This window comes from Nyctibius grandis, chromosome Z (assembly GCF_013368605.1).
Source record: "Nyctibius grandis isolate bNycGra1 chromosome Z, bNycGra1.pri, whole genome shotgun sequence".
Classification (NCBI taxonomy): domain Eukaryota; kingdom Metazoa; phylum Chordata; class Aves; order Nyctibiiformes; family Nyctibiidae; genus Nyctibius; species Nyctibius grandis.
Genome location: NC_090695.1, coordinates 71,247,980 through 71,273,325, shown reverse-complemented (window position 1 = coordinate 71,273,325; position 25,346 = coordinate 71,247,980). Strand labels below are relative to the sequence as shown.

General features: G+C 41.4%; 1 protein-coding gene across 1 annotated transcript in view; it reads right to left on the bottom strand.

Annotated features, from left to right (window-relative positions):
* The window catches only part of TDRD7 (tudor domain containing 7), a 53,322-nt gene that overhangs the window by 10,852 nt on the left and 17,124 nt on the right, over positions 1-25,346 (bottom strand). The window contains exons 4-7 of the mRNA XM_068422654.1: positions 25,150-25,235; positions 23,872-24,089; positions 5,552-6,132; positions 958-1,144 (exon numbers count right to left, since the gene is read on the bottom strand). Of these exons, the coding sequence (XP_068278755.1) occupies positions 958-1,144; positions 5,552-6,132; positions 23,872-24,089; positions 25,150-25,235 (1,072 nt within the window). The remainder of the gene's footprint in view (positions 1-957; positions 1,145-5,551; positions 6,133-23,871; positions 24,090-25,149; positions 25,236-25,346) is intronic.

The following is a 25,346-nucleotide window of genomic DNA, read 5'->3' as shown; positions in this document are numbered from 1 at the left end:
AGGGGGAGGAGAACCTCTCTTGACCTGCTGACCACACCCCTTCTAATACACCCCAGGATGCCATTGGCCTTCTTGGCCACAAGGGCACACTGCTGGCTCATGGTCATCCTGCTGTCCACTAGGACCCCCAGGTCCCTTTCCCCTACGCTGCTCTCCAACAGCTCTGTCCCCAACTTGTACTGGTACATGGGGTTGTTCTTGCCCAGATGCAGGACTCTACACTTGCCCTTGTTATATTTCATTAAATTTCTCCCCGCCCAACTCTCCAGCCTGTCCAGGTCTCTCTGAATGGCTGCGCAGCCTTCCGGTGTGTCAGCCACTCCTCCCAGTTTTGTGTCATCAGCGAACTTGCTGACAGTGCACTCTATTCCCTCATCCAAGTCATTAATGAATATATTGAATAGTACTGGTCCCAGTACCGACCCTTGCGGGACTCCGCTAGACACAGACCTCCAACTGGACTCTGTCCCATTGATCACAAGTATATTCTTGATCACAAGTATATTCATTGATCACAAGTATATTCTTCTCATTGTCTTGCTATTTAGTGCATGTAATAGATACTTCAGTACAAGACTTCAAACAAGATCTATCAGCAAGTGAATTTTGTTCTTCCCTTTCCCTTCCTCTGTCCCACTCCAAATAGTGCTACTATACCCATTTCTCCTATCAAAGGTACATTTTCAGTACAGAAGAGCTATAGGGATCAGCACCAGATAAAACCTAAAACAAAACCCTAAAACTCAAACTCTTTATGGAAAAACACCTGAAAGGCCACTTATTTTTGGCAACACATAACTTCAAAAAGTCTTAATTTCTCACATAACTGAAACCAGAAGTACTTCAGGGCAAGAAAGGAGAGAATGCTAGTGCAGCATATTTAGGAACTGACTGTGTATCTAAAAAACAAGATTGTTTCAAGTCTTTCCCCAAGTGCCAAAAGAAGTAATTGCTTGCCTTTATTCTGTTGTCTTCTAGAGAAATTATCCGAGCACGCAACCAGGCATCTTCTTCAGCGTGTACTGCAACAAGTTGCCCAACACTCAGAGATCGAGCCGGTGACACTGTAGTATTTTGACTATAGTATGCTTTCATGTCATCTTCCATTTGTTCCTGGGCAGAAGAATAATCTTTGCCCACATACCTACAGTATTTTACAAAAAAAACACCACAAGAGTTAGGATGCAACTTCAAAAAGCTGAAAAAAACCTAAGAACATTTATATGCATATATGAATATAAGTATATTACAGATATATACATTTTCTAAGCACATCAGTTTCCAAACTCTTTTGCTGTTAACAGGACTATAGAAAAGTAACTGACATAAAATTTAGTACTTTTGTTGACAGCTAAATGTAGTCCAGCAGTATACAATCTAACATGCTCAACTAGATTTTTTAGTAAGAGCTCTTACTTGATTATTACAATCATGTAGAGCAACTTGACCACAAAAGCAGAGTAGTATCTGGGACCAAGTATAAAAGAGAACTAATACATAATTTCTGAAGTTACTCTGTCATTAACAAATACCAGCTTAACCACGTTTTCACTAAAGTTGATCACAAACAAGGCATCTAAAATAACTTTACAAATCAGCTGTCAAACCATGTGCTATTTACTCTCGACCTTCAGAACAATGCTGATACTAAGCTGCTGACCTAATGGTTCATACTGAAGCAGTTTGTGCTGCATAGATGTTCTTTAATAAAGTATATAAACTTACTGAAAACTCCAAATGGGAAGTTCTGAATGCTTCAGAAACAAGTCAGATTAGAGCAGACAAAAGGAAAACTTATTCCCAAATTTGTATTAGTAGCTACTGTTTTAACTTGTTCATAGAGTTCACTAATACTGATAATTTCTACCACACAGTTTAGATTATCATCCTGTAAAAACCTAGGTTTATTCTGAAGGTCCGCTATATGCCCAGGATTAGTGCAGATACTGTACTATGAGATACTGTTCTATCTTTGTTATAAAGATTCAGTTAAATCTAATCACACTCCAGAGAACCCTCATTTTCCTAAACACAGCCTGCTACCTCACCATCCAAATACATATTGTTTTTCAGAATGACAGCCATTTTGTTTCTATGTAAGCACTCATTGACTTCATAATGGACATGGAGTGGGGTGACAGTCAAGTATGTGCTACTTAAAAGTTTATTTCTCAGCATTTGTTTCATAAAGATACTTAACAGACAGTGGGAGTATCTTAACAGAAAGTAGAAGAATCTTTCAGAATTTCCTGCCTCACTCGTTATTTTCTGGTTGTCCTGGTTTCATTGGGATTTTGTTTCAGTTGTGGCCAGCCATGGTGATCAAGGCCCTCAGCAGTTAAATCCAGGGCAGCTGACCCAGGCTGGCCCACAGGTGTATTCTGTATCATTGACATCAAGCTCACTATAAAAGAGAGTGTTTGGTGGGAAGAGGTGGGGCCTTTTTTTGCTCTCCTTGCCTTTCCTCCCTTCTCCTTATTCTTCATTGTGATTGCTGGAGTAACTTGCTAGTGATCTGTGGGTAAGTATACTTTTGTCTGTTTTGTGTTGTTATTTATATTGATTTCTTCATTTCATTAAAATCTGGTTAACTTCAATGTACAAGTCTCCCTCCTTTTCCCAATTCCCTTCCTCATTTGGGGAAGGGACACTGGGTGAGAGAAAAATTGCTATTGTTTAGCCCTGGATGCGGGCTAAATGAAGACACTGGTAATAGGTGAGCATCATAGTTTTGGCTGCTCAAAGTCACCTGAAAAATTATTTTTCAGATTCTTTAGAAAAGAATCTTGGAAAGTAACCTCAAAAAAGTGTGTTAGAGACTAATCTATGTGCAGGTGGCCAGACACTGCAAGTGTGCATTCAGCACCATTCTTAGTTCCAACTGGAACCAATTCACATGTCAAGTAAAGCTTGCTGCTTCATTGTGAAAGGAACAGAGGGGTATGCCTCCATAGTCAAACAGGCTAAAAATTTTGTTTATTCAAAAAGGTAAAAGAAGAGGGGGGAAAAAAAGCATCTGAGCTGTAGCACAGAAACTCAAGATAGTTGAGAATAAAAGGTGATAGTTCATTATTTCTTGTGAGAATTCAAATATAGTACCTAGCGTATCATCTCTGCCTTCAATCACACTGTTGTAGATGTATAGCAAATATCTAGGAGTGTTTCTATCACCTCACTTTCATTCTGACTACATCAGAATTCTTACAGAATTGTACCATGTCTCAAAATTGAAATAGCACCAAACCTTCCAGCTTTGTCTTAATTAGTACTGCAATTGAAAGGTTTCAGTCAAACACTTAGCCCCATACCAAGAAAATAAAGAGATCTTGCTCCATCCCTAAGACAGAAAGAGGAATCTTGATTTTATTGATCCTGCAAAAATCAACATCAACCAATAGCCACTACACAGTTATTGTGTAGATCAGGACAAAGTGACTGTTAGTACATGTTTGGGAAAGGTGAGTCCTTGCATTCTTTCCTTCCTATATGTCTACATTAACGTTTTCTTGTCATGGCAAAAAACTGTTCCCTTCAGGGTGAGTTTCATTTTGAAGATAAATGACCTTGCCTATGAGATACATGGATAATCCTAAGTAGTCATTTCAGTATCCAGGGCCAAGAAACCACTAATCACCATCATGTACCTACACAGAGCTAACAAATTCAGAAACTTTAATATTGTCCAAGAACTATGGTCCAAAATTTGGGAACTGCTGCTTTAGAGAAATTTTAACATAATCACTCTCAGCTCATCAGTGTCATGTGGTAGTTTAATCAATGGGACTTCAAGCATTCCCCCAAATAATTAGTGGAAACATCCTTAAAATAACAGATTAGAAAGCCAAGATTCGTTACTTCACTTATACAGCAAGTTATCAATGCTGCCAGAATTAAAAGGTGTACAGCAAGAAGGAGTAAGTTTTGCAGAGTTAAGTCCCACCTTCATAGCAAGCTGGAAGTGAGAGACAGATAATTGGTTCCTGCTCTTCCCAATACAAAACATGCAATATTCATCGTGTCTAACTGTATCAGTATCTCTACGTACAGATTACATGTCTTAAATTGGCTGTCTTTCCTGGTACTACTAATCTTAATCACCTTTCATGTCTTAGACTAAATTCAAACAGATCTCTCACACTAACAACCTAAACCATAAAGCCTTTCTTTTCTTTGATGTAACTCTTCCTCCTGTGATTTCTTTTTTTAAGCCTAGGCTCACTCACAAATTTCAGCTGTGTCTTCTTCACTAAAATGATTGACTTGTCCAGCCGGAGCTAGTACAAATGTATGGATGAAGAATCTTGCCTTAAATTATGCTTTGTGGTAAGACCAGTATATAAACTAAACGTGTAAGCAATGTACAAAAAAGCTTATCTCAGAAAAAGCACAATATAGGAATGGTGGTAGCAGCTAAAACAAAGATGGCAACATTCTCAAATGAGAATTTCTTTCATAACCCCCAAGTATGGGGATTTTCACTACGTATTATCAGCCATTAAGATTCCATGACTTCAGGGAACTAAAATGGTGGACTGACACATAAAGTTCAAGGGTGAGTATTCCAATATATTACTGATAGCCAGAGAGAAAACAAAGACACCTACACTTCAGCCTTAAGGCTAGTGTGTTGAATATTGCCAACCAGGAATGAGGAACAGGGTATTAGTTTCATAGTGAAAGGTTCTGTAAGTAAACTGCACACGTACTTATTTGACCACAATCAGGACTTCTGTGAATGACTGAAACTATTTAATGAAAACTGAAACTGCAGAAACTAGTGTGGAAAAAACAGCTGTCAATATAGTATACTACCACACAGTTGCTCTATTCATCCTTTGAAGTGACATATAAAACTTTTTAAGATTAGGCTCAACTTGAAATAATTTTCAAAATGAAATATCCTTTATAAAAAGTGTTTGATTGTTTGCTTTTTTTTTTAAAGTTTTAAAGAACTGTTAGGATTTATGTGTTATCCCAACAATGAAGTATAGAAAGCTTATCATGGTATCTCCTGAAACAGTACAATAACATATATGTAAGATAGTGTAAGAACTGGATTGTAGTGGCTATCCCCTAAGGCTGGGCTGATTAGCAGCCAAATGAAGAAGCACTAGTAGTTTATTGTTGGGTGGAAGCTCATCTGTTCCCAAAAGCGAAAACTGCAGTGTAATCCGAACACACTCAAGTCACAGTTAGTAGTAAGTCAGTTATACAAGTAAAAAATACTTATTAAAAAGTATTGCAGCAATATCTGAATACTACTACGTGTTTTAGTATGGTTATTTTAAAAAGTCTTCCAATGGCAAGTCAAATCTGCTTTGATTCTCAGACAAGCTAATGATAGAACTGACAAGCTCATCACAGAAAGTTTCAGAAAATTTCCATTTAAGCACACGAACACCAGGATTCTTAGGTTTCATTATCAAAGTAAGTAAATAACAAAGTCCTGCAACCTCCTGTTCATCTGTTCTCTTATGGCAGACCTGCACAATATGAATATGTGAATTTATAAATAAAGCAAAAAAAGATAGATTCTGAAATACAAACTTGCCTAATTAGGACCTCATTAGTGTTTTTCAGTTCTAACACCATGACGGACACAGATCCTTCTGATGGAACGATTAGAGGAGGAACAGTTATGTTCTCTGTATATTGGTCCTTGGATTCTTCATGCTGTTGTTCAGCTGTGGCCTTCGCACCATCATGCCTCTGGACTTTCTCAGTGACATTCAGATTTTCATCAATGCATCTCTGGGGTTTAGCATAAAGGATGGCCTTTCTGGGGACTTCAGATACATAGTCCACTATACATACATCTGAGAGCAACTCTAGATTATTTAGAATGTCTTCTGGAAATTTTACTTGGTAGGTATCTTGGTACACTTTGGGAAGCGCATTAGCCCAAAGACCACTGGAATACTTCAGCAAGATGTTAACAACTTTCTGCTTGAAGTCACTACTAAGTGGTGCAAGTGTGGTCTCGATATTTGGTTTTAACAAAGGGTCTACTTTTAAAGAAGTAACATTCTGAGATTCCTTTTCTTGCTCTGTATCACTTTTTGCTATCGGTGGTATTTTCTTAGCAGGATAAAGAAGCCCATCCATCTGATCACCCCTGTGTACTTTCTCCACCTTGCAAAACAAAAAGTAACATCAATAATCAGTTGTATCTCTAAGTCTAAATCATTTTGACAATTACATTCTTATAACATGCATTTTACACAGACTTTTAAGTGGACATCCACAGGGAACGAAGCTAGGGGCAGTTACCTCTGTATTTCTTGTAAAGCTTCCTCCTCCATTTTGAAGGATACCGAACACATATGACTATACCATTACAGGGCAAATATCTAATCTACGCAATACAACTTAGACTTGTTTCCAAAGTATAGTCTCTCTTTTCTCCTGCAAGGACCAGAAGATTATGTCACACTCCACAAGCTTTGGTCTTTTGCACATTAGCCCCCCCAATCTTCCACACAGGTAAGCACATAACAAACCAAAGTTTCTGTCTCAGTTTACTGAGGGAAAGGAGATTTGACTGTATACTTCAGAAATAAGAGGACACCTGTCAGACAGTGTTGTAGAGGCTATCTGCTGTCACACTCAGGGAATTACTTTTTCTTTAAAAAAGTTCTGAAATTAAGGAAGAAATTTCTGGATCATAATACATTTCGTAATAAATTTGATAAGGCCATTTTAAACCATGCCCCCAGCCTCCCTCCAGACGCAGATGTTTTGCCAATCTGTATGTTTCTACCCTTTGCTAAGTTCAATAATAAGCATCACATGGTTTGAAGTCTCAGCCTTGAAAGCACTATTTAAGAACTGTAAAAACAAACTCACGATATAATATCCATTTCCTTTCAACTTAGATCAACCTAACCGTAGCTTAGCAGGAGTTTCTATGTAGAATTGAGATAACAAAGCTCTCAGTGTTTTCACGTTGGTCTCAAAGCAAGAACAACTCATGCAGTAAAGAAAGTTATTAAGGTCTATGTAGCTCCACCTTCATGTTCCTTCCTCATCAGCTTCCTGGGTCCATATCACACCAAAGTCCTTTTCAGAGGCAGATCAATGAACAAAACATTGAGTAGTTGAATTACTTTGCTGCTACTCAGAGGTAGCATTTTCCTTTATGATATTGATATCCACACCCCTCAGAACTTTATAAACTTTGCTAAAGTCATTATTTGCTGTACTGTCTTAGCAACATATAATGGAAGCATACCAAAGAAGACTTTAAGTAAGTATTATCTTACATAACAAGAATAATACATGTCACTCATTATCAAGATAACATTAACAAGACGAGAACATTTAGTTACAATACATTGAAAAAAATGAAAAAAATGGCCATTACTGTGCCAAGAACTATGTATTTTCTCCTATGTGCACCTCTTCACACTTAGCCCAAATTGCCACATGACCATCTGAGTTGAGAGAGTCGGCAAAACCACCTGAGGGTTACCACATAAGTGCATTTACATACACTTGCTGTGCGTTACATTGTCTATAGACTGCTGCAAAAGCAAGCAATCAAATGGCTCTTGGGAATAGGTCTTGGTCAACTTCCACAAACACTAGCATTCATGATGGCATGTCTGAATCCTTCTTTATCAGTGAAAAACAAAGTAGTTATATTTTCTGTAAGAATAAGACATAAGAAGGCAAACAAACCTATCTAACAACCCTCAGCTCCCAGAATTCATGCGAATGAGTCCACAAGCTTTAAGACTCGAGTCTTCCCAAGTAGGCTCACTAAACCAAGGAGACATTCCCTCTTAACTGGGAGGAGGGGAGAAGTAGTGTCCCATAGACATCCATTCACTCAAGAATATATATCTACTATAGGATAAAATATAAACAAATCATATAAAGGACTTCAATGTACCAGTGGTATATTCACCAAGTTCTTAAGCATCTCTGCTAGTCAGCTTGACCTAAGAGATGACAAAACACGTCTGGCCATGCGACCTAGAAGGACCAAAGATGTCTTCAATGATTCATGACAGGAAGAACCTACGTTTGTACCCTCTTGTATCACGGATCTTATTGTGCCTCTTGAACCTCAGGAGAAAAAAGGAGTTTGGTTAAAAAAAAACAAACAGAAACTTATCAAAGCCTTGCAAGGGCTTTGATACAAAGTCAAGAGACCAAAGTATATCAAGTGGCCCACAGAAAAAAACAGGGCACACCGCTTTGGCAGGTAATGACATCCTAGATACAGAGGAATTGATAAGGATGTCCCAGGTGTCCATGCACAAGATTGAAGAATCTGTTTAAATGACCAGCCAAGGAAACTTTTAGCTCCAGAAAATACTTGGCATTATCAGCACAACAAGCTGTTTGAACCGGCTGTGTTAGAAGGTATGGTAGTTCATCCTGAAAGAAGCTGTATGGAGAGGTCTACCTTTATGCACCCTTTCTCTTAGCTAGCTCTTCTTAACTAGGTGCTGCAACAGAGATGAATAAATTTTAGCTGACAGGACTATTAAACCTTACACACTAAAGACCAGCAACAGACTAAAGAGAGAAGATCCTTAGAGACCTTTAAGCCTCTTAACTCCAATAATAGCTCTTAGGTTTTCTAGGCATTGAAGCTCTGTTTTGAAGAGACTGTAGATGCTGACTGAACAAACTATTCCGAGAGAGAAAACCGCTATTCCGTAAGTTTCAGTTTACTTCAGTACAAATAAGCTCAGGTGGACATCATTAGGCTACTATTTCTATCATAGAAGTTAATGTTCAAAATGCAACATAGACTCCTCCAGACAGTGCTATGGCCAGGACACCTTCAAGGACGCACAACACTACAGAAACTTTTAAATATAAGCAAACTGCTTCACTTGTGAGCAGCACTTCAAAACAGCCACCCTTTCTTTAGCACAAATATCTCAACTTGGTTTCCAGTTGAGTTTATAGATTTGCCTGCAAGGTACTTCCCATTAGTATGGCTGGCAGGCTTGCTCTGCAATCACAACACGCCTGCTGTCACCTCTCCGTTAGAGAGCACTAAGCAGAGTCAACAGCTGTCAGAATGTATTATCAGGGCAACAGAGACTGAAGCCATTCTACACAGAAGAAAAAGAAAAACATGTTTGTCCTGGGCCTGAGTAACAGAGCGAGCTCTTAAAAATTAAAATCTGGAGCTCAAAATAATAAGCTTCAAATGAAAAAAATACTCTCAAGATAAATACTGACACTGCAACTGAGTAAGTCAAGTGGCATGCAAAAGAAGAGCAAGTCCACTCCTTTTGACATACACGTATACAGGGGATGAAGGCAGACATGCTCCTGTGTATGTTGCTAAGATAAAAGCTTTGCATATGTGTGCTTGACAGCATGAAAGTAAACCTAATATATATAATCAAAAGAAAGGATCCACTTTGCAATGCCAGAATGACCAAGATAACACCAAGTCTTGTTTAACTGTGTGTACAGTGATGATCAAAGAGCAGATACACTGGCAAACTCCTAGAGCATCAATACCTTCCAGGAAGGACGTGGAGAAAACACCTCCTTGAAATGAGTTTCTAGTCAGAGAAAGTGTCCTTCACTTTCAAGGTTACATTCACAACTAGCATACACAGCTATTTTCTCCTATTGTTCTGCAAGGTGGGGAAAGGAAACCCGCAGTGGAAGTTGGCATTTAATGTCAATAACAGAGTCTCATCACATGTGGCAAACAGGAAAAGTCTGGCTCCTTGATTCTTGGTATCAAACAGGTCCTCAAAGACTGCTCTAAAACACACTGATCAGAACTATCACCCTGATTCAGTGAGAATAATCCATCAGAAGTGTGATGCATAAATACTTTCAGATCCTATTTAAATATGCAACACAGAAGCCACTACCATGGTATACATACCATAGACTGCATACAGACACATTTTGCTGACAGGCACCTTAGACAAAGGCTTCAGTGTGAAGGCAGCTCTCATCTTTTTGACTTTCTTCAACAGTACATGAAGTTCAACTCCCAGCAAGCTGGAGCTTAAAGCAGTGAGGAAGGTATTGCTAACCTTGATCAGCAGTGCCTCACATCCATACATTTGGCTGGCTGTGTCTTTTCTCTGTCAGAGGCAGCCAGTACAACTCCAGGTCCCACTGTTTTTGCCAGTCATGCTACAGTACAGCTCTCCTCATGCAATGCTGAGATGCTGCTTCAACATTAACACTCCACTCCTCCCTGCTCTTCCAAGTAGCTGCCTCTGAAAGCAACAGAGTTTAAGCTTCCAAGCTGTTGAATATGCAGGCAAAGTAACTAGTTTTGGGGCAAAACCAGACTTGTGCAATTTTCTTGAAAGGCTGAAGATCCCTACTGTGCAGGGTGGCATCAGACACAGTAAAGAGCTTTTCCTTACAAGGCTGTGGAAGCCTCTTACATCACCCAGTTATAGCTTATCCTTGGGACTCACTCCAGCTTTTACAGCTTCTAGTCCAATATGCAATCAATTGTTTTGCATGGGAAGCTACGATATCTAACTTCTTACCCTAAATGCTGAAAGGACACATTACAAGGCTTGTCTTCAGCCAAACCCCTTGTCAAGTGGGAAGCTGGAACAGGACTGGAACATGTTGCACAGAAAGGTTGTAGAGTGTCTGTTGTTAAAAGATGATGGATACAGCCCTGGGCGAACTGCTCATGGTGACCCTGCTTGAGCAGAGGAGTTGCCTTAAGATCATTTCAAGAGGTCCCTTCCAATCCCAGTGACTCAGTGATTCTGTTAAATGTTTACACAATATTAGAAGAACTGGCTCAGTTCTGCATTTCAGTTGAATTTCAGTTATCAAGATGTAAGAACTACCTTCGAAAACAACAGGCCTCTCACAATGCTAGGGAAGGCAAAGTAATTTTGAAAGGTTTTTGATTTAATAGCCATTTCAGCCACTAAGCCTGACAGGTATGTCAGTTTCCTTAAGAGGGTCCAGAAAAGATCACTTATGATACTCAGACTGGCAATGACAACAATAAATTTTGGTGGATTCTTCACAGCAAATACAGAAGATACTTTCAGCCCTTCAACTGAAGTGAAAATTTTCAGATGCTACAATGACTCTCAAACCTTTCTATTTCTGGTAGTCACGACTTCTGTACTTAACTGAAATGTTAAAATACAAGTCATACTGGACATATTTCTATATTTTCTTTTATAGTTAGACTAAAGTATTCTTATTGCCAAGACAATCTCTTGTTCAGGTTCAGCTAGTGCTTAGGGCTGGGGTGGTAAGATCTGCAAAATTCAGGAGTGTCTTTAGGTTGCCCCCTTCTGACCATCCTCCTTGCCCTCACAGTTCAATAATTTGCACATCACAGTGAAGGTAATTATTCTCCACAGCTCCTCATCCTTTTGAGACTGACTTCTGAAAACACAGTTACAAGTGAAACTCTGTGATGCAGTAAGCCAGCTAAGCTAATCTAACAACTCTGTACTGTTGAGGGCTGCCCTTATTCCTCATATCCTTACGCTAGCACCGAGGATCAGCAGACACCTTTGTCAGCAGTTCTTTTCGGTTGTACGAAGTTTCACCTCATAATGCAACGAAGTCTTTCTAAAGGGTCAGAGAATTGCAAGATTTAACATACATGGAATTACAATGGTATATGAAGCAGGAACAAGGAAAAATGCTGTCAAATGGAGTCTGACTTCATTTGGTGGCTCATCATGTTGTCTAAGCACTCATCAGTAAGACTGAGCTTCCAGGAACATTGAGTTACAGCCTGTTCTAGCACTGTGTTTGGGCAGCAAAGTTACTCTGGATCTTGTGTCCTCAACTAGTTCATTTCCACACGTACTATGACACCATTTTCTCAGTGAGGCTGACACCAACTGTATTTTGCCCTGTGCTGTACTATATACAACACATCTAGTTAAATTTCAGGCAGAACATGTCTTCTGTTCACTGAATTAAATTCTGAATGGCTAGTGGCTCTGGGTCTAGTACTGAGATACCCACTAAAGCAAACTGTCAGACCAAACACTGGTTTCTTCAACAAGCATGGTAAAAGAAAGCTATCATAATGCTAGAGCTCATCTGCAGGAGACAGTTCGTAGGGCTTGTGTAAAACTGTGCAAGATTTCATTCGTACATACTACCAGCCATGACAGCCTGCTCCATTGTCTCCTCCATGTGCAAAGTACATTCCAGCTCATAAGAACCCGCTATCACGTATAATTAGAGCTGACCTTTTTATTCTCTCAAGTCCATTTCTCTGTTTGCAATGATGACTTTTGCTTCACGCAGCTTAGCTGTGGTAAATTCCTTCCTTGAGACTAAAAACCTGACAGAACCAAAGTTGCTCAAAGAATACAATTGCTTACTATGGCAATCCTCCACTTCTCTGAGTGGACCTGTTTAATTCACTCTGAACACTACAGTAAAAACTCTGCAGCCAGATGCAGTAGTATGCAGTACCCAGTTCGTTAAGGGAGGGGATACCACCCAGGAACAGAGATTCAGAAAACAGCAGCTCTAATACTGTTTTTGTCAGCCTGCTTACCAGCTGATCTTGCCACCTTCTTAAGCCTTTAGTTTCAATTTCTGCAAAGAGTCACAACTTTTATAAAATGTAAGATGAAGAATATTTTGAGAACTAGACACTCTTAAAAAAAATCCTACCTGTCAACTAGGCAACATACACAAGTCCCATTCTTGCCCAAAAATATCTTCTACCTTCCTGTTTGTAATGACAAACTTCAACTTGTAATGACTACTTTAAAAAAACAAACAAACCCCCCAAAACCAACAAAAAAACCCAACAAACACACAAAACCCAATAAACAAAAACCATGTCAATTTTTCCCTTCTTTTTTCTGATTTTTTTCCAATTAGGTATCTTCAAGAAGACAGACAGCCTTTGGGACCTACCCAGCACCATCCCAGATATTCAAGAGATGAAGCAAAGAACATTAAGCTTTCCTTTGCTGTCTAAAACATCCTCCTCGGGAAAAATAGCCAGGCAAATGTTCTCCAGTCTGAGGAGCATTTTCACACACTATCAGCCAACACAATACCACAGTGCTTAAGCACACTAAAGAATATGCTCAAGTATTAAATCTTCTTTAGCCATATGCTAATCAAAAAGCAGTAAGACAACTGACTGAGGAATGGTAGGTTACTGGAGATAAAACTAGCCTCTGATGACATCAGATTAATGGTTAAACTGATAGGTAGCCAGAGCCAGTAGGATGTTTTACAAAAAAGAACATCTTTGTTCTAGAACTGTTGAAAAGCAAGTATATCTCTTCCAGCTCAACTGGAATTTCCAAATACAGAATAGTAGTGTTATTCTTCTACCAGCTCTTTAAGAAACCAGACAGAAAGTCTCAGTGTCCTGGTCTGGCCTAAACCAGGCCAAGTTTCCTTTCAGTGATTTTCCCTTTCAGCTAAGTCTCTTCTAAGTAACTGCACTTTCTGAAACTCAGTGCATGTTGTGCAGACAGTGTCTGCTTCCAGGGCTGGTAACGCTCGAAGTTTGTAGTTATCGCTGAGGCGCCGGTAGGGATGTTATGCAGAAAGGCTCTTGCTGTACTTGTTCTTAGAGAAACCAAGGTCACTGCTAAATTCCTCACTGCTTACGAACGAAGAGCCGTAGAAGAGTCACACCTGCACGGAGGAGCGGACAGGGCAGGTGACCCAAAATTGACCAACGAAGGTATTCCATCCCACACACGTCATTCTCAGTATAAAGGGGGGGATCACGGGGGTCTCACTCTCTTCTGCTATGGCCGGTGTCCGAAGAGGACTCTGTCCGTTTTCCTGCTGTCCCCGATCCCAATCCATGCATCCCTGAATCCAGCTCTCAACTGCCGCTGGGCCCAGCCTGGGCCTTCCCAGAGCCTGCTCTGCAGTGCCGGTGGGGACGTGACCAACATCGGGGGAGCTCAATCTTGGTTTTGTATATATTTGTATATATTTATATATATATTTGATTATTATAATATTATTATTATACTCTTTTTCATTATTATAGTTTATTAAAACTGTTTTAACTTTCCAACCCGGAAGTCTCTCTCCCTTTTCCCTTTCCCTTTCCCTTCGGGGCGGGGGGGGGGTTAACAGAGAGCATCTGCCACAGGTTTAATAGCTGGCCCAGCTTTAAACCGTGACAGATTTATTGGCGCCCAACGTGGGGCTCGAGAGAAGCTCCAACAGGGTGCTCTGATAAGTCGAATCCCAGCTCTGGCAGGAGGAGACCCGGAGAGCTCAGCTGAGAGAGTATTAGATTTCTTCCTTTGAGATTTACGAGGGGTTGGAAATTAAAACAGAAAGCTAAGATGGTAATGTCACTTTTCAACAGCGTGTTATCTCATCTCATTATACAGTTTCTTTCACAGCTGAGTATTGCAGTGCTGCCTTACCTGCTGTATGCAGCATATTATTGCTTGCTTCTTATGAATGTTTACATGTGGTTTAACAGTGGGCGCTGCTTGAAACGTTTCATTTTGCTATGGGGTTTGTCACATGTTTATGTTGTGGGAAACTGGGCAGTTACTATTCCATTCTCTTATCTCTATGACACAGTGATGGGCAGCTTTAATTGCGAATCGGTAGCAGAGACTTCATCTGCGCACTCTGGGCGTCCTTTAGCTGATTCTGTTAATGATTACACTTCCAATTTTACTTCAGGAAATAGTACCTTCCCCTTTTTGCCAAGCTGATTCCACTAGATTCTGCGAAATTCAGGTGGGGCATGTTTTTATTTTCGGGTGTCCTGAATGTTTTTCGGTTTATGATGTGGTATAAGATGAAATGTCAGTGCAGGGACAGCTGTAGGTGTTATGCTGCCGCTACAGCCACTAAATCCACTCGAACCCCAGCACCTACCTGATCTGTACCAACCGCCCCTGTAATCAGGAAGAAACACCAAAAGAAATCAGCTCGTGAAGAGAAGGATGATGACTCAGAGCCTTCTAAGGCAGAGCCATCATGTGACCCAGGTGAGGGCCCTTCTCAGGCAGAGTCAGGGCCCAACACAGATGGGGGTTTCCTTGATCGTCTTTTTAAAGCAGACCCATCACACAAGAAAGGTCCTTCTAAAGCAGAACTATCACAGGAGGACTCGGACGTAGAGATAACCTACCACTCCTTATCCCTGAAGGACCTGAGAAATATAAGGAAAGACTTCAGCCGTTATGACGGTGAGCCTATTATTACCTGGTTGCTCCGATGCTGGGATGATGGGGCGGATAGCATGGAAATGGATGGTAGAGAAGCCAGACAGTTGGGAACCCTGTCCAGAGATGCTGGTATTGATAAGGCACTTGCAAGAAGGTCAAACACTATCAGTCTCTGGAGGCGACTCTTGTCAGCTGTAAAGAGCAGGTATCCCTACAAAGATGATGTTATGAGCCACCTAAGCAAATGGACCACTATAGGAAAAGGTATTAACTACCTTAGAGAACTAGCTGTGCAAGAGATCATTTATAGACACACACGGGAAATTGTAGATCCTGTAAATCCTGATGAAGTGGAATGCAACCGATCCATGTTCCGGAAGGTTGTGAAGAGTGCTCCACCAACACATACCCATACATTGTCAATATTAGTCTGGGGAGAAGATGCTATGGCACGACCTAGTGTGGGCGAAATAGCTAACTGTATGTGACAGTGTGAAGATAGTATTTCTTCCCCACTGCAGGCCCGTGTCTCGGCTGTGGGAAAACTGATTAAGGAAAACCAGGACTCATTTAAACAACTGTCAGACAAACTGTCCAGGATCGAGAATAAACTTGACTCTCTACCTACACAGGCCCATGTTGCAGCCTTTAGGAGGAAATGCCTTCCTACAGGACCGGCTCAAAGGAAACGGAACACGTCACGAGGTATCCTGTGGTTTACCCTGCGTGATTATGGGGAGGACATGAGCAGATGGCATGGACAACCTACCAGTACCCTACAGGCACGAGTACGTGAGTTGCAAGCTAAAAGAAATACCAGAGAGAATTTTCCTAGGAGGATGGCTGCTCCAGTTACCAGTGAGCAGGACTCCAGTCACGGTAGATGGGCCTCAGATCCCTATTTCCCAAATGTGAATAGGAAAGCAGCACGAATCCATTCCTTAATTAGAGGGGCCCTGCCTCCAGCCAGGTGGAGGAGAGGAACAACTGAGTTTATTGGAATGTGTGGATTCGATGGCCTGGCACATTAAAACCACAAAGGTATCTCAATACCTTTAAATACAAAGGTATCTCTCAACAGGTAAACACTGGTGCACAGTGCACCCTAATGCCATCGAATCATAAAGGGACAGAATCTGTCAGTATTGTGGGAGTAACAGGGGGATCTCAAGAGTTATCTGTATTGGAGGCCGAAGTGAGCCTAACTGAAAATGAATGGAAAAAGCACCCCATTGTGACTGGCCCAGATGCTCCATGCACCCTTGGCATAGACTACCTTAAGAGAGGGTATTTTAAGGACCCAAAAGGGTATAGATGGGCCTTTGGTATAGCAGCTGTAGAGACTGAGGACATTAAACAGCTGTCTACCTTGCCTGGCCTCTCAGAGGATCCTTCTGTTGTGGGGTTGCTGAAAGTTGAAGAACAGGTGCCAATTGCTACTACCACGGTGCACCGATGACAATATCGCACCAATCGAGACTCCCTGATTCCCATTCATAAACTGATTAGACAATTAGAAAATCAAGGAGTGATTGGCAAGACTCGCTCACCCTTTAATAGTCCTATATGGCCAGTGCGAAAGTCTGATGGAGAATGGAGATTAACTGTGGATTATCGTGGCCTAAATGAAGTTATGCTACCGCTGAGTGATGCTGTGCCAGACACGATAGAACTTCAATACGAGCTGGTGTCAAAGGCAGTCAAGTGGTATGCCACCATAGACATTGCTAATGCATTTTTCTCTATTCCCTTTGGAACAAAAGTGCAGGCCACAGTTTGCTTTTACCAGGAGAGGTATCCAGTATACCTGGAATCGACTCCCCCAGGGGTGGAAGCACAGCCCTACTGGTCCTATGGACTGATCCAGACTGCACTAGAAAAGGGTGGAGCTCCAGAACATTTGCAATACATTGATGACATCATTGTATGGGGTGATACAGCAGCAGAAGTTTTTGACAAAGGGGAGAAAATTATCCAAATTCTTCTGAAAGACGGTTTTGCCATAAAAAGAGGCAAAGTCCAGGGACCTGCCCGGGAGATTCAGTTTTTAGGGATTAAATGGCAAGATGGGCGTCGCCAGATCCCAATAGAGGTGATCAACAAAATAACAGCTATGTCCCCACCAACTAACAAAAAGGAAACACAAGCCTTCTTAGGCGTTGTGGGTTTCTGGAGAATACATATTCCAGATTACAGCCAGATAGTACGCCCTCTTTATCAAGTGACGAGAAAGAAAAATGATTTTCAGTGAGGCCCTGAACAACGACAGGCTTTTGAACAGATTAAACAAGAGATTGTGCATGCAGTAGCCCTTGGACCAGTCCGTACAAGACAAGATGTTAAAAATGTGCTCTACACCTCAGCTGGGGACAATGGTCCTACCTGGAGCCTCTGGCAGAAAGTGCCAGGGGAGACTCGAGGTCGACCCCTAGGATTTTGGAGTCGAGGATACAAGGGTTCCAAGGCCAATTACACCCCAACTGAAAAAGAGATACTGGCAGCATATGAAGGAGCTAGAGCTGCTTCAGAGGTAATCAGTACTGAAGCACAGCTTCTCCTGGCACCTCCATTACCAGTACTAGGCTGGATGTTCAAGGGTAAGGTTCCTACTGCCCATCATGCAACCGATGCTACATGGAGTAAATGGATTGCATAATTACACAGTGGGCTCGAATAGGAAACCCTAATCGCCCAGGAATCTTAGAAGTGATCATGGACTGGCCAGAAGGCAAAGACTTCGGAATGCCACCAGAAAAGGAGGTGATACGTGCTGAAGAAGCCCCACCATATAATGAACTACCAGAGGATGAGAAGCAGTATGCCCTGTTCACCGATGGATCCTGCCATCTTGTAGGAAAGCATCAGAAGTGGAAAGCTGCTGTATGGAGTCCTATACGACGAGTCACAGAAGCCACAGAAGGACAAGGTGAATCGAGTCAATTCGCAGAGGTAAAAGCCATATCACATCCCCTATCATGCACCAGCCTCTGGGAAAGTTGAACGATACAATGGGCTGTTAAAAACTACCCTGAAAGCAATGGGGGGGTGGAACCTTTAAAAACTGGGATAAGCATCTGGCACAAGCTACCTGGCTAGTTAACACCAGGGGGGTCTATCAACCGAGCTGGCCCTGCTCAGTCGGACCTTTTACATACAGTAGAAGGGGATAAAGTCCCTGTGGTGCATGAAAGGAATCTGTTGGGAAAAACTGTCTGGGTTCTTCCTGCTACAGGCAAAGGTAAACCCATTCGTGGGATTGCTTTTGCTCAGGGACCTGGATGTACTTGGTGGGTGATGCTGCAGGATGGTGAAGTCCGATGTGTCCCTGAAGGTGATCTGATCTTGGGTGAGAATACTTAATTCTGAACTGCATGATGTTAATTGCTGCATAATACTAAGTGTTCACAAGTGTCTTTCAGGTTGAGACAGTGGTGATGAGACTGGAGCTAGCTTCATCAAGTGGCGTCCAGTAACCTCCTCGAGACTGACATCTTTAACCTGCAACCCATGGGCACGAACTGTGACAAAGCTCATACCATCTCTCCTGCCCTGAGAGACTGCTAGCCAGATGGAAACCCACAATCCTGAACTAAATGAACTTAACGAACTTTTTGTATGGAGATGAATCATAAACTAGTGATATCTGTATATATTTGAAAATGAAAAGGTAGTGGTGATCTGAGTATGACATGAATGGTATGGAATAAGGGGCGGAATGTCCTGGTTTGGCCTAAACCAGGCCAAGTTTCCTTTCAGTGATTTTTACTTTCAGCTAAGTTTCTTCTAAGTAATTGCACTTTCTGAAACTCAGTGCATGTTGTGCAGACAGTGTCTGCTTCTAGGACTGATAACGCTCAAAGTTTGTAGTTATCACTGAGGCACCGGTAGGGATGTTGTGCAGAAAGGCTCTTGCTGTACTTATTCCTAGAGGAACCAAGGTCACTGCTAAATTCCTCACTGCTTATGAGTGAAGAGCCACAGGGGGGTCGCACCTGCAGGGAGGAGCGGACAGGACAGGTGACCCAAAATTGACCAACGAAGGTATTCCACCCCATACACGTCATTCTCGGTATAAAGCAGGGGGATCATGAGGGTCTCGCTCTCTTTCTGCTATGGCCGGTGTCCGAAGAGGACTCTGTCCATTTTCCTGCTGCCCCCAATCCTGATCCATCCTTGAATCCAGTTCCCGTCCATGCAGTGCCGGGGGTGACGTGGCTGACATGGGGGGAGCTCGATCTTGGTTTTGTATATATTTGTATATATTTGATTATTCCAATATTATTATTATACCCTTTTTCATTATTATAGTTTATTAAAACTGTTTTAACTTTCCAACCCAGAAGTCTCTCTCCCTTTTCCCTTTCCCTTCGGGGGGGGAAGGGTTAACAGAGAGCATCTGCCACAGGTTTAATAGCTGGCCCAGCTTTAAACTGTGACACTAAGCTACAAGAAAACTCTAGAAGCAAGTCTAGAAGCATGCATCCTTTCTTTCTACCAATTAAAAGGTAGCTGCCTACTATTCACTCTTTCTTTTCCTCTAACTGCAAGAGTGAATTTGGGAAGACAAGTTGAGAAAAAGATGATAGAAGACAGCTTCACCTGACAAACAACACAGGGGACTGACATACTTCGTCATCTTCTCAGGTTGGTGTATGAGCATGAAAAAATGCCACTACTATAATGAAGCCAGCACCAAGACTGGCTAGAAAGGATCAGCTGTGGAATAATTACATACAGGTAGGCTGAATCAGTGCATTAGAAGATTGTACTGGGTCACAACAAAGATGTTCCTAGCCTGACATCCTCTTTGACAACAGCAGGTGCCTAGGAAAAAGCATATGGGATAATGAATGTAGCGATACCTCTTCCTCCCATTCTGGATACTGCATAGTTCAGGCATTATCAGTTAGTGAGAGTTTCTTTGGAATGAAGTAGTTCATGATGACTGAGGCCAGGGATCACCCATTCATCAGTCAATGTACCCAGTTGCTTCTGAATTCAAGATGATGATTATTCCCCATTTACCTTCTCCAGGTCTGTTATTATTTTATAGCCCATATCTCCCATCTTTCCCCACCTAAATCATCTAACTTAATTGTTGCTCGTACAGAATCCATTACTTATCTTTACTCATTACCCTTCTGAATCACCATTTCAGTCTGCTTGATCTCTCAGTGAGTTTTTGTTTGTGTATTTTCTGGGTGGAGATGGAAGGAGCACATCTGATTTTGACGTGCTTACACAACACCTCAGTGGTACAGTGTTTGCTATTTTGTTCTCTATTCATGAGAACAGAGACCAGATCATCTTTTCAGGGAAGTCTGCTGCCTCCCTGGGGCCCAAATTAGAGATGTCACAAGATACTGAATAGCTTACTACAGCTTTCAGACTATTATCACTCCTGCTCTTTCGTGTGGGTACTAATGATGTTGCAACAAAAAGTCTAAGGTCAATCAAAAGAGATTTCAGCGCCCTGGGAAGAATCCTACCATGACTTCCTGCCTTTCTGAAGGTCAACCATTTCAGCCTTGTTACATTTCCAATCTTTTAAGCAATTATACATCCCTGCAAGGACCTTCCCTAATGTCCAAGGACTGCCTAGTTCCTAAAAGCTTTTGGAAAAGAACTCTGGAAATTGACGTAAATGTTTTGAGAAAAGATGTAGGAATTTAGTCTTCTCTTGAACTGCCATATCTGAATCGCCATATCCGTAATCACTCACAGAGTTCAAGTAATTGAGGAGAGCTGAGCATGTGCAAGGAAAAAATCTTTAAAACATACATACCACTCGGTAAGCTGGCTTACAATTAGACTGCAAAGGGAACCACCAGACATGTTGCCAGTATCCAAAGTAAATTTATTATTACTTTTGGGTTATTTGTGACTTCAAAAAAAAAAACCAAAACACACCCAAACTTGTTTGTTTACAAGTCTGCATCCCTCTCACTCATACCTTTGCGGTAATGTTTTCTCTCCCTCAGAGGTTCAGCTGCCTGCATCCCAAGGCTAAGTCCAAACACAGCAGAGCAACATAACTTTGGCTTAGAATTCTAAAAAAATTTCTAAGTTGTGAGAAAGACTTGTGAGAAAAATCTGTAGAAAGATAAGACATGAGACAGGGGTGGCATGGCTAAAATAGGGATTGTAACTGATCAAAGATGCACGACAAAGTAATTCACCAAACAGAAAGGTGTAAGATTCTGATACAAAAAAATGAAGGTGGGAGAGTCGCCACCAGCCATCACTTTTTTCAAAGCACTAGCCTTACTGGAACTGGAAGCACACAATTCAGCAACACTGCAGATCCAATCAATAGAGCTGTGTAAGCCAGACTCTTCTTCTCCTGACTGAAGCCTGTCTGGACAGTAAAGACTTTTTGGGTATCATATAAGGGTAGTGAGCATATTTATTCTCAGCCCAATTGCTCATTAAGGCTTGGCTATAATCTATGAGTGCTAGCCAATACATAATTACTTTGTATTTTTGCATTTACCTGTGCAAAATACATTGCTACAAGCAAGATGCTCAAGCAAGTCAACCTAAAGTAGGGAGCTAACAGACCAATGGAGAACAAGGTCAGCCTCAATCCTTTGCAGTAGGTCCTTTCACCTGAAAGTTGAAGACTGAAAACAAGACTGTCAACCTGCAAATTATAGTGATTTTTGGAGACTTCAGCTCACTGGATAGGAAAAGTTTCCATTAGTAGTGCTCGTAACCTAAACACGGAAATGACCATTTCTCAGAAGTCAAAAAAGAAATCCCTTCCTTTAATAGAAAAGTTTAGGGAGGTGAGAAGTGACACCGTCCACAGCAGTGTCCTCAAATGATGAACTTGGAGATGCTGAAAGCGTATTACAAGGTTTATTGCCTGCTGGTTTGTAACTATGCTACTACTGATCAGTATGCATTCAATAAGAGTGTGTGCCGTCTCTTTGCGAAGGTACCGAGAGAAACAGCAGGTATTTTTTGCGTTCTTCTGAGGCCAGCAGACACTCCCAGTGTTGGGTACCCAACAAGGCAGAAATAATTCAGAAATGAGTCATGGAAGCATCTTTACTGTTACTGAAGAGTACAGTCTGCCCTCTCACATTTCAAAGGATCTACAGAGCAGTACACCTGCAGACAACTTGTTTGCACCAGGACTAAACACTGATGATATTCAAGAGATGTATGGTAGTCTTCATATGAGAAGGCCTGGGTCTCAGTTCAAACTTCTCCATGTCAGAGCCATGACTATGGTTTACATAAGTCAGGAAACCGAGATGGGCTTTACAGGCTCTCTAATTGCTCTCTACAATAAGACTGACTATGACAAGACAACTTGATAGTTCTGATTGCTGTTGTACTGTGCCTGCTGTATTAAGTGCTTCCACAGGTCTAACGACTGCTTACTTACGCTAAAATGACTTTATTTGCTTGCTAGAAAGAAGAGATATACCCAACAGATAACAAGCAAATGGACAATGAACACAGACCAAAGACCCTGGATGAACAATAACCTTTTGTGTGGAACATTAGCTAAGTAAAAGATGTAAATTTGCTGCATGAATTAAGTAACTCAGAACTAACAGCTGGCTCTATGGGTAACACAGGAACCAACCATGAACCATCAAAACAAACTTGCTGTCTGCGTACGTTACTGATGTCTGTAGTAATAAGATGTGACAAATGCATTTTATATATGTTAGAATACCATACACAAATGCAAATGTTATGATTCCTGAAGAGCAAGTATCTAATCTCAGTGAAACTTTTTTTTTTTGCATTTAAAGTTATTACATGAGAAAATACTTAGCAGTATGTACCTGAAAAGTCACTTGAAGCAGACAGATATTCTCATTACTTCAACACTTTTTTAGTGCCACAGTTTGACAGATGTTGATGAAGTTGAAAATGTTCATAGGTATGACTTGCCTGTTATAGTAAAGCTAAATAAAGCCTTAATGCAAAGTTGCATTATACCCTAAATGAACCATGGGTACAATGAAGAGATAAAAGCACAGCAGTTGAAGACCCTCAACCCAGTGGTGATGGCAACTCACGTGGCAGACCTGTAAGTGGAGGCTCAGCCTGATACCAGCTCCTAATATGAAGGACAAAGACACCCGTAACAGACATTGCGGGTGGGTAGGGGGTGTGAGCAGGAAGGGGTTGAGCTGTAATCTCTCTCCCCAACATTATCACACTTCACTGTCACCTATTATTGCATCATAATCCTAACTTACACAGCAAAATTCTGTAACTTTGACTTCAGATCCGAGAAAGATCTGTGGAAAAGTCTATACAAAGATAGTAACTACAGATAGACCTAAGACTGTTCACACAGGATTTGCTGGTACCTTACAGATTTAAGAGGAGATAAACCCGCCAACATGGAAGAGCATAAAATGCAACAGGAAAAACAATGTGGCATGGAGAGCAAGTGTCACCAACTGCTGTTGGGGTTGTCAGTGTCGGAGTCAGTTAAAGGTGGCAACTCAACAACCCGGAGCACTTGCTCCAGGAGGCCACAGAGACTGACTTTTCTTCTAGGCCAGCCAACAGTGATTCAGGCATTGTTTCAAAGGCATTGTTACAATTTGTGGGGGGTTCCTCTTCCTTTTTTTTCTTTTTTTTTTTTTTTTTTCTTCACTGCTACACATTGTGAAAGGAAACACAGGACTACATAAAATAACATTTGGCAAATGAACACTCAGAAATCTGTAGAGTACTGGCATCTTGCACAAAAATGACATTCAATACTTACTGTGCACACATGAGGCCAGTTCTCAAGCTGACGGAGCACTGTTGTGCTAAGCTCCTCCCAGTACATTTCCCGGTAGATCTGTGGCATCTTTGACACCCAGACACCACTGCTGCTCTTGCTCAGAATCTCCTTAATGCGACTTTGAACTTCATTGACATGAGCAGCAGAAGGGCCAGAGGCAACAGTATGTGTCTCCGCAGAGGATGTATTTAAGTTATCTGATAAACAAAAATACAGTCTTCAAGTAAACGTAGCCTTATCAGCAGAGAGAAAGACAGATGATTACCCACCTACATAAAAATTAAACATGGGTTTCCATGGCTCTTTCCAATAGAAAGTGACTGAAACAGCCACACTTGGGTAGGGGAGCCACATTTTAGAGTTGGTGTTATGCTGAGAGAAACCTCAGACATTTAGTAACTGGCCTGATGCTGAATTTTCAATCATTGTAGCTATTTTCTTAAGAAGTTGCTAAAAGTTTCTTCTGAATGGATCCTGGAAGAGGTTACAGAACTCTCAGCGGCACTGTTGCTGAGAGGCTGCACTCAGGCAGTGCCACAGGAGGGACACAAGATAATTTCTTTACGAGTACAAATACAACAACAAAGTTACAGCAAAACACTCAAGGATGTTCTTCTGAATTCAGACAGATGTACAATGCGGACCAATGGTTTGCCTTTCATTCTAAGATATGTCCTGAGGAAAAGCCTTTCTGTTCTATTGCATCCAAGGAAGCCCTCCAGCGAAGCAGGGAAAGAGGCAGCAACTGTCCAGCTACTTTGGACAGTTTCATACACTGTGTGTAGGAGCATGGCAGTCATTATCCCAGTTGGAGGTTCACATCACTAGCTTGCCTGCTCCCTCACCTCTACTCCTCTCCTCCTTTTGGAGGGGTGTATTTGTTACCAGATCTGAAGCTTCACAAATCAGCCTGACAGGTCTCAAAGAAAGCAGCCATCATTCGACAAGCCTATCAACTGCACAACTGCTAGGTGCCAGGCACGCAGAAGGGTATTTTCTGGATCTGCTCACACCAGCTTTGTGACTGTCTTTGACACTTTCTACACAAGGATTCTCCTAGAAGACAGAGGGGCAGACAAGTAATCACACAATTTTCCCTAGCACCATGAAATCAGCGAGAAGGTTCACTCACACAGAACATGGTTTCTCAGCCAAACCTATCTTTATTCAAAACAAGTACTAAGATGGGTTTTTCTGAAGATGACACCCAATCTAATGTGAGTCATCGACAAAAATTTCTGTAATGGGCAAACATACCATTTGAATCTATGGAAGAGCTTCTGGACAGGCGAACTTGCAACTCCTTTTGAAACCGTGGTGGGACAGTTAGTCTCTTCTCAGGCCTAAAATTGAAAAGAAAATTGTTTCAAATGATTCTCTTGGCTCTGAACAGCATTCCATTTGCTTCCAAGACCTATACATAAAATAAAATGTATTTCACACACTTCTAGCAG